The sequence below is a fragment of the Rhinatrema bivittatum genome, chromosome 4 (genome assembly GCF_901001135.1).
Source record: "Rhinatrema bivittatum chromosome 4, aRhiBiv1.1, whole genome shotgun sequence".
Lineage (NCBI taxonomy): Eukaryota > Metazoa > Chordata > Amphibia > Gymnophiona > Rhinatrematidae > Rhinatrema > Rhinatrema bivittatum.
This window is the reverse complement of record NC_042618.1, coordinates 423873416-423883307: the sequence shown is the minus strand read 5'-3', so window position 1 is coordinate 423883307 and position 9892 is coordinate 423873416. Positions and strand designations below refer to the sequence as shown.

At 43.7% G+C, this 9892-nt stretch overlaps 1 protein-coding gene across 1 annotated transcript; it reads right to left on the bottom strand.

The window, feature by feature from the left end:
• Positions 1-989: 989 nt before the first annotated feature.
• On the bottom strand, positions 990-9854 carry LSM3 (LSM3 homolog, U6 small nuclear RNA and mRNA degradation associated). The gene is made up of 4 exons (XM_029601378.1): positions 9733-9854; positions 4260-4370; positions 2109-2204; positions 990-1376 (listed from the first exon to the last, which is right to left on the bottom strand). Exons 1-4 carry the CDS (start codon positions 9751-9753, stop codon positions 1296-1298), a joined length of 309 nt encoding a protein of 102 aa, XP_029457238.1. The 5' UTR covers positions 9754-9854; the 3' UTR covers positions 990-1295.
• Positions 9855-9892: the final 38 nt, after the last annotated feature.

The following is a 9892-nucleotide window of genomic DNA, read 5'->3' as shown; positions in this document are numbered from 1 at the left end:
CTCTGACTCCATCTGCTGGAAGGGGGACATAACCCACTGCTAGACTGATCCGGGTACATACAGGGAAATATGCAATCTAAATTACTGGATCAGGTTTCCTTCACTCTGAAATCTCTTCATAGGTTAGCACTTACTTGGAATGCAGTTTAACATGTTAACCTTTGGTTTTAAAGCTCTTCATAATTCCTGTCCACAATATTTAACTGACCGTATACCATGTAATTTTCCAGCAAGGAACTTGCTCTCTTCATAAGAAAGTCTATTAACGATTCCTTCAGTCAATGGAGGTTTAACTGGTGGATACTAGGACAAAAGCTCTCTCGTTGTTAGAGCCATCTCTTTGGAACACCCTGCCTAGAGATATTCAATCTATTGAAGATTATCTTAGCTTCTGTAACTTAAGACTTGGCTATGTAGAACTGCCTTTAATAAGGTGAACTGAGGTAATTCCTGTAGATTTTAACTATGTACGTTATTTATATTATTTTTATTTTACTGTGACATGTATTATGATTTCAGGTTGCATTTTATTTCATGTTCTATATTACTGTAGAACTGTATTTTATGATGTATGTTTTGTATTCCCCCAGAGCCTTTGCTGGAGGGGCGGTTTATAAATGGAATCTACAAATAAATGCAGGTGGATCTACATGCACACTTTCAAAAAATCAAAAGAAACATGTGACTGCTTTTCCCAACGCCACCCCCCAGAACACTTACTGTGAGTGTGGTACAAGTATAGGTTTGTGCAAAATTCTGTGTAAAAGTGCTTACAACACACAAATTATCCCCTGCCGCTTGGGTTATTTTTAAAGCAGCACTTACGCACAAAAAAAAAATAGGGTTTTATGCATGCAAGTTGCTTTGAAAATCAAATCTAATAAATTGATCACCACTCTTACCAATGCCTACAATTATCTACATGATCTGAAACTTTTAGTTACACATTGCACTTTTTAAAAAGTGGGCTGCAAGAACTGAAGGCAAAGTTCAAGCACCAAACCAAGGGAGACTTTTTAATCAAAAATCTGTTACAGAGACTGCCACAAGTGTGCAGAAGTAAACTGCAAAGATCCATTTATCAAATTTTCCACACAGTAATCTCAAACTGACACTTATACAGCTTTCTGGCTATAAATATTGACAGTTTCAAGTCCCCTCCCCCCCCAAAAAAAAAAAAAAAGTAAAAATTAAATTTTCATAATGTGTATAAAAACTGCAAAATTCCAAAAGAAATAATCTAAATTGTAATCCACTATAAGAAAAGTTCCCATCCAGGATCATCCTGCAAGCCTTCAACCAACCCTCAGAGGTGGTGCTACGAGGACCACGCCATCACCTCGTACAAACAGCATGGGGATATTCCGCTTGGTGGACTGAAAAGAAAAAAAAAAAAAAAATTACTCTTATGCATAGGTTTTTGAAATAGCACAGAATGTATGTGGCATGTTCGGTATCTCAGCCTCTCTCCTTGTGGAGAAAAGAAAGCAGAAGGTGAAGTCACATCAAGCAGGCTCTCATATCTACTACCACAGACCCTTAGGAGGTAAGGCAGCAGAATTAGAAAGATAGCTAAGTATTATCACCTAACAACTTTAATAAAATCTTTTACATTTATGAAGATGCAAATGAATGCAAGACAGTATAAATTAAGCACCTACAATCAGTACAGAAACCAGCACATATAAAAAAATATATATCAATTACAATGAATGGGCACCAAGAGGTGGTACGAGCATTAATTTGTATAGTAATAATATCTTTCAGCTGAATTTCATCTCATGAGCAAATTTAGTCAAGAGAATAAGGCTGAGAAATTGACACCTAAGCAAATACTATTGATCTAATAAGATAATCACTTGCACATAGATCCAGTACACAAATTATATTAATGCTATGAAATCATTACAATTTGATTTCAGAAAAATGTTTCTGAAATGTAACTGTTCACTTATTGGAATGAGATCTGCCATAGGATGATGTTTCCAATAACCTCAGCTCAGCATAAGACAGTTACACCAGACTAAAGTTTTAAAATATAGGGAAAGCAATAGGGCATGCTTATTGGCCAGCTGTCCAGTCATGAGAAGGAAAGGCAAAGTTCCTACTTTATATATCTCTTCATATGTTTCTTCATCTATCTCTATGGTTGTCACAGTCTCCTCAACATCTCCCAAAATCATGTTCAGGTGCTGATCATAAGCCTGTAGGAGTATGGAAACAGTTTAATATAACCACGATCTCCACAAAACACACAGCATTAAATAACTACTCTCATACAAACAAAGGGCTCAGTGCCAACCTTAGCTCCCAACACATACCCCAGTTTGAACCCTTTGGGCAGATTAATTCCCCTGCATCCTGGGAACCACAGTACGAATCAGGAATGGTCACACAGTTTAAAAATTAACTCTCAACCAACCATGATGGCATAAAATGGCTGCACAACTAATATCAGAATTTGTTCTGACTTACAACAGGTGCAGAAAAAACAATATCCTCTTCAGTAATATGGTCCATTTCTTTTGGGAAAACTGTGGTTTGGTGCAGCTTGTATTTCCAAATTTAAGATGAGATTAAAAATTGGTAAGAACATAAATTCCCATACTGGGTCAGATTAAAAGGTCTCCCTTGGTTTGGTGCTTGAACTCTCATGGTTGGTTGAGAGTTCATTTTTAAACTGTGTGACCATTCCCGATTCGTACTGTGGTTCCCAGCATCCTGTTTCCAACAGTGGCCAAACCAGGCTACAAGAACCTGGCAAGTACCCAAACACTAAGAAGATCCCATGCTACTGATGCCAGTAGTAGCAGAGGCCATTCCCTAAGTCAACTTGATTAATAGCAGTTAATGGACTTCACCTCCAAGAACTTATCCAAACTTTTTTTTAAACCCAGCTACACTAACTGCACTAACCACATCCTCTGGCAACAAATTCCAGAGCTTTATTGTGCGTGGAGTGAAAAAGAATTCTCTCTGATTAGTCTTAAATGTGCTACTTGCTAACTTCATGGAGTGCCCCCTAGTCCTTCTATTATCCGAAAGTGTAAATAACAGATTTACATCTACCCATTCTAGACCTCTCATGATTTTAAACACCTTTATCATATTCCCCCTCAGCCGTCTCTTCTCCAAACTTAACAGCCCTAACCTCTTTAGCCTTTCCTCATAGGGGAGCTGTTCCATCCCCTTTATCATTTTGGTTGCCCTTCTTTGTACCTTCTCCATCGCAACTTTATCTTTTTTGAGATGCGTGGCCAGAACTATACACAGTACTCAAGATGCAGTCTCACCATGGAGCAATACAGAGGCATTATGACATTTTCCGTTTTATTCACCATTCCCTTCCTAATAATTCCTAACATTCCATTTGCTTTTTTGACTGCTGAAGCACACTGAGCTGATGATTTGAACACATTATCCACTATGATGCCTAGATCTTTTTCCTGGGTGGTAGCTCCTAATATGGAACCTAACATCGTGTAACTTCTACATGGGTTATTTTTCCCTATATACACAACACCTTGCACTTGTCCACATTAAATTTCATCTGCCATTTGGATGCCCAATCTTCCAGTCTCACAAAGTCCTCCTGCAATTTATCACAATCCACTTGTGATTTAAATACTCTGAATAATTTTTTTATCATCTGCAAATGTGATTATGTCACTCATTGTATTCCTTTCCAGATCATTTATAAATATATTGAAAAGCACCGGTCCAAGTACAGATCCCTGAGGCAACTCCACTGTTTACCCTTTTCCACTGAGAAAATTGACCATTTAATCCTACTCTGTTTCCTGTCTTTTAACCGGTTTATAATCCATGAAAGGACATCACCTCCTTTCCCATGACTTTTTAGTTTTTTTAGAAGCCTCTCATGATGAACTTTGTCAATCGCCTTCTGAAAATCCAAATATACTAGATTTACCAGTTCACCTTTATCCACATTTATTAACCCCTTAAAAAAAAAAAAAAATTGAAGATTTGTGAGACAAGATTTCCCTTGAGTAAATCCATACCGACTGTGTTCCATTAAACTATGTCTTTCTATATGTTCTGTGATTTTGATCTTTAGAATAGTTTGGGGACATTGCTGAAAATATTTTCAGAACTGGTAGTGCTGTACAAATGTGAATAATTACATGTATCTTAAGTTGGATAAGTGATCTTACAAATATAAGTACTAAATAAGATTTTAAAACAAGGCAAACTCCACAAGAACAACCATAATCAATGGTTCCAATCAATTTACTTACATGTAATCTGCCTCGAAGTTCTCGATCATTACGCATTTTCACATAAATTCGTTCATCAAGACTGAGCCTAATGAGATCCAAAGGCTCCTCTACAGTGTTCGTAGTTTGTTGCTATAAAAGAACAAAAACATTTTAAAGCAGAGATTCCAATAATAATAAAAATAAACTCAAGTTTGTCTTCATTTAAGACATTAAGAAAAATATTAATTACATCACATGGAGACTCAGTAACTTAAAAAAAAAAACCCCACAAATTTCAGCCGCCATAAAATATATTTAGGATCAATGCAGTCTTTAATGAGATATAGGAAAATTAGTCTCTTACCTGATAATTTTCGTTCCTGTAGTACCAAGGATCAGTCCAGACTGCTGGGTTATGCCTCCCCTCCAGCAGATGGAGTCAGAGAGAAAAACTGAACAGCACCCCCTAGATATACCGGTGTGCCACCTGCGATCCCTCAGTATAATTGATATCAAAGCAGAAGGAACAAAACCAACCCTTCTGTTGAAAATTCAAACAAGTTAAACCAAACACTGATTAGATCAAGTAGTAACATTGCCCTAAGGACCCAAAACAAACTTGCCCCCTCACAAAGACGAAGGGAAGAACAACTTACCGTATGTAAGGTAGAACAGATGTATTTCACTGTTAAGAAGCGCCTAACACAGCCAAAAATATGAGCGGACTCTCCTGAAAAAGACTTGGGTGGGCGTCTGGACTGATCCTTGGTACTACAGGAACGAAAATTATCAGGTAAGAAACTAATTTTCCTTTCCCTGTACATACCAGGATCAGTCCAGACTGCTGGGCTGTACCTGAGCCATCTTAAATGGGGTGGGATCCAGAGAGTCCCGCTCGAATCACGCTGCTCCCAAAGGACTCATCCGATGGACCATGAACATCTAAACGATAATGCCTCGCAAACGTATGCAAGGACTTCCAAGTGGCCCCCCTGCAAATCTCCTGGCTAGAAACAAGCTGACTTTCAGCCCACGAAGTCGCCTGAGAACGCAGGGAGTGAGCCTTAAGCCCATCAGGAACAGACTTACCGCAACCAATGTATGTGGACGCGATCGTGCCCTTCAACCATCGGGCGATAGTTGCTTTGGACGCCTGCAGACCCCTCTTGGGCCCATGCCACAAAACAAACAGGTGATCCAACCTCCAAAAATCATTAGTGACCTCCAAATACCGCAGGATTACCCGACGGACATCCAAACGCCTCAAGTCCCAACCTTGAGAAGACTGGAGCTCCTTCTCCAAAAAAGAAGGTAATTCCACCGTCTGATTAACATGAAAAGCCGATACCACCTTTGACAAGAAGGAAGGTACTGTGCGCAAGGACACTCCCGACTCAGAAATACGCAAGAACGGTTCCCTGCACGAAAGAGCCTGCAGCTCCGAAACACCGACGCGCTGACGAAATGGCCACAAGAAATACCGTCTTGAGAGTTAAATCCTTCAATGAAGCCCTCTTAATAGGCTCAAAAGGTGCCGCGTTGAGACCACGGAGAACCAAGTTCAAGTTCCAGGAAGGACAGGGAACTCTCACCGGAAGACGCAAGTTCCTAACACCACACAAAAAACGAGCAACATCTGGGTGACACGCAAGAGAGGAACCTTCAATCTTACCCCTCAGGCAACCCAGAGCCCCCACCTGAACTCGAAGAGAACTGTAGGACAAACCCTTCTTCAATCCCTCCTGTAAGAACGTAAGAATATGCCCTACAGAAGTCTGCTGTGGCGAAATCTGAAAGTCACTGCACCAAAAGTCGAAGACCTTCCATACTCTAGCATAAGTAAGCGTAGTCTAAGACCTGCGCGCCCGAAGGAGGGTGGAAATGACCGCTTCTGGATAACCTTTCTTCCTCAACTGCCTCCGCTCATAAGCCAAGCCGCCAGACAAAAATTGATCCGCCACATCGAAAAATACCGGGCCCTGGTGAAGGAGGTTCGGAAGATGTCCTAGATGCAATGGCCCGTCCACCGCCAGACTGACGAGATCCGCGAACCACAGGCGCCTTGGCCACTCCGGGGCCACGAGAATCACCCGACCCTGATGTGATTCTATGCGCCGTAAGACCTTTCCCACTAGGGGCCACGGAGGAAACACAGGAGGAGGATGTGACAAGGCCACGGAAGCCTCGTCACATCCTCCTCCAGTGCATCTATTCCTTCTGATCCATGCTCTCGCCTGCGGCTGAAGAAAACGTACCGCCTTTGCATTCAGCCGAGTCGCCATCAAGTCCAGGCGCGGAACCCCCCAACGCAGGGTTATGAGACACATCGCCTCGGCCAACAGCTCCCACTCTCCCAGGTCTAGGTGCTGCCGGCTAAGATAATCCGCCTGAACGTTGTCCACGCCTGCAATATGGGTGGCCGCGATGCGGGATAGATGACGCTCCGCCCAGGCCATCAACAATGACGCCTCGTCCGCCAACGGACGACTTCTTGTGCCGCCTTGCCGATTTATATACGCCACCGTGGTTGCGTTGTCCGATAGAACTCGTACCGCCCAACCGTGTACCAGTGGAAAGAGGCGGCGCAAGGCCAGACGCACCGCTCTGGTCTCCAGACGGTTGAGCTCATCCTTACCAAACAAGCAGAGAACCTGGGGGGTCATCTCCTTCAACAGACCCCTGACCGTCAGCAACATCCGCTCCTAGCGCATCCGGGAGGAGCCTCCGGAACCCCTACAGCTCCCAGTGGCCGAGGACACCTGGTCCCGTCTTTCCCCTGATCCAGAACCACCGCGGGCCGGGGGGGAGGAGGGGGCCGAGGAGCGTCTGAATCGGGCGCACTCTGCGGGCTTAAATCAGGCGGTGAAGGAGGGAGAGAATCCTCCTCCTCTGACGCTGAATCGTGAGCCTGCCGCATGGTCAAAATGGCCACCGTCTCCCTCTCTATGGGAGACAGGCCTGAAGACCGGGACTCAGCTACCCTTCGCCGCCGCGCCAAAGAAGACAAGGAAGCACTGCTGTGGGCAGCGCTCGGCCCCCGAGATGGTCCCTCGCCCCCGGGAAGACATCAGGAGCAGAGACCCTCTCGGGAGAGTCGCGTCCCCGCCTTCCCGCAGGCCGAAGATCGCGGCATGAAGAGGCTGTCAGCAGGAAAAGCGCGCCAAAAGTAATGCCCCCAATTTGTAAATGCGCCGGGTAAAACCAGCCACCCCCTCCGAAATCCCTGGTCCAACGCACGGCAGGCCGGGGCTGCAAGCACCAAGCTCACTGCCTGTCCCCAACAGGTCTTACGTGGCTTTCTAATTCAAATAAACTGTCTCTTCCTTTTTTTTTTTTGAAGCAGACACAAAAATTTTCTAAGTGCAAGCCCCCTTCAGAGGAACCCCTGGAAAACAATCACTGTGGGGGGGGGGGGGGGGGGGGGGGGGGGGGTGACCGGCCCATCGGTAAGCTCTCCCCTGGGACATTCAGGGACACACTATCACTGGGAAAACACCTGAGGGCAGAGCCCTCTATGCCTGCCTGATAATCTGCCTAGCCGCTGCGCGGGGAACAGAACAGGAGAAACAGGATAATCTATACAGACACCTTATTATTATAACTATTATATATACTTTTTTTTTTTAAGAAAATCAGCAACAACCAGTTGATCTAGCCAGCGTAATCTCAACTACCAGAAAAAAAACAAAAACCTGGAAATTCCAGAAGAAATGTTAGACAGACCAGGACCACAGGTTATGCCTCTCAATCTGCTGGAGTCAAAGAAAATACTGAGGGATCGCAGGTGGCACACCGGTATATCTAGGGGGTGCTGTTCAGTTTTTCTCTCTGACTCCATCTGCTGGAGGAGAGGCATAACCCAGCAGTCTGGACTGATCCTGGTACATACAGGGAACGTTTATTTTAGTCAGCTGCTCTCATGCTGTTACATGACAAAGGGACTGAATTACAATCAAACCAAAACAGAAGCTTCACAGAGCTGATCACATCCAGATCCCTTCTCCTGTCTGCTTCTCATCAGTCCCTCATCCTTCAAAGTTTATTCCTTTCCTGTTTTGTGCCCCAAATGTATTTGCTACACTGTTTTCCCATTAAAAACGTTAGTTATCACACAACCACTCCTGGAGCTCTAAAAAATGAGGCAGTTTGTTTACTAGCTTATAATGGCAAAGGGTGCTGGGGATGAGGGGTTTGAGAAGAAGAAATTTGGAGCTGTGCTACACTCATTAAACCAGTGATACTCAAACCAACCCTTAGGTGTCCCCCCTAGCCAGTCAAGTTTTCAGGATATCCATAATTATACATACATGACATATTTGCATGCATTGCCTCTAGGTTATGCAAACAGAAGACAGAATGCAGAAGCATCAGATCTGCCAAGCAGGTGCATATCAGCTCGAACAGAAATGCATCTCATTGCTAATGCAGGAACACAATGAAGCAGCTGTGTATCTAATCCTTTATTAGGATATGATCTATGCAGAAGACTAAGGTTCTTCGCAATAAATATATAAAAGGCTCTGGAGGGTGTATAATATGGAGTGATTGAAGGCTGTCCAATATGATCAATTAATAACGTTAAAAAAAATGTGGGAACCATGCAAAGTGTGGGATGCAGTAACACATTCTATGTTATGAAGGTGGGGAAGGGGACAGATAGTATAACAGGTTTAAAGAGTCACTGCTGGAAAAATGTCAATAAAGATTAAATTAAAAAACGTGTTCATAAATTGGCTTGTATTCACCTAAAAAACATCATTGCTGAAAAGACTGACAGCTCACTCCATGAATTAATATGCATGAGAAATCTGCTTGCACTGCCTTCAATGTATATAAATATCAACAGTAAGAAAGTTTCTTGATTGTGGGGAAAGCTAAGCAACAACCCATGGAAGTCTAACTACAACTATCACCAACTGGTAAAAAAAAATGACAAAACACCAAACAGCGCAAACTGCAACAAAAACATTAAAAAAAAAATTTCTGCGACTAGTTCACAATGGCAGAAACAGAAAAAAAAACTATCAAGAACATGAAGGCCGACAAAATCACCGGTCTCAACGACATCCACACTCAACCGATTAGACAATTCAGATCAGTAACAAGGGATTGGCCTTTCAAACTGTTCAATTTCTACACAAAAATAGATCATATACCCTGTAGGGGCAGAGGAGAAATGGACCATAGGAAGGCTTTAAACCACTTCCCTAACCTGTCAGTAGGTCAAGAACAGACATGGCAAAATCATCCATTGCCAAGAGTCTTTCTAGATCCCACCCTTCCTCCCCATCTCACCAAGAGGTTCGCCTTTTCCAGCGGTGGGAAGACGGAGCCCTGACAGCTCTTGCACCAGGGTCGCAAGGAAGCTCAGGGAGAAGACAAAGTCCTCGGAGGGGGGGGGGGGGATCGGGGGGCACGAAAGGAAAGAGACAGCCATTTCCCCACCAAGGCTTGGGGGGTGAGCCCGGGAGACTTCGCCTTAACCGACTACTACTGCCCAACGCTGCCTCACCTGCTCCACATCATCCGCCATCTTTCAAATCAGCTGACATCAGCCCGCGTTTACCAAAACCTCGCGAGATTTGTAGACCAAGACTTTCACGTCTTCCTGTGCGCCATGCCTGATTCCAAGCCTCGCTCCGAGTTTCAAATCAACTCCACCCCTTCTGATG

Coding starts and splice junctions, on each gene's coding strand:
- LSM3 (XM_029601378.1), bottom strand. CDS start 9,753: ATGGCGGATGATGTGGAGCAG. Junction 4,371..9,732: donor TGGCGGATGATGTGGAGCAG/GTGAGGCAGCGT, acceptor GTTCTTTTATAG/CAACAAACTACGAACACTGT. Junction 2,205..4,259: donor AACTTCGAGGCAGATTACAT/GTAAGTAAATTG, acceptor ATACTCCTACAG/GCTTATGATCAGCACCTGAA.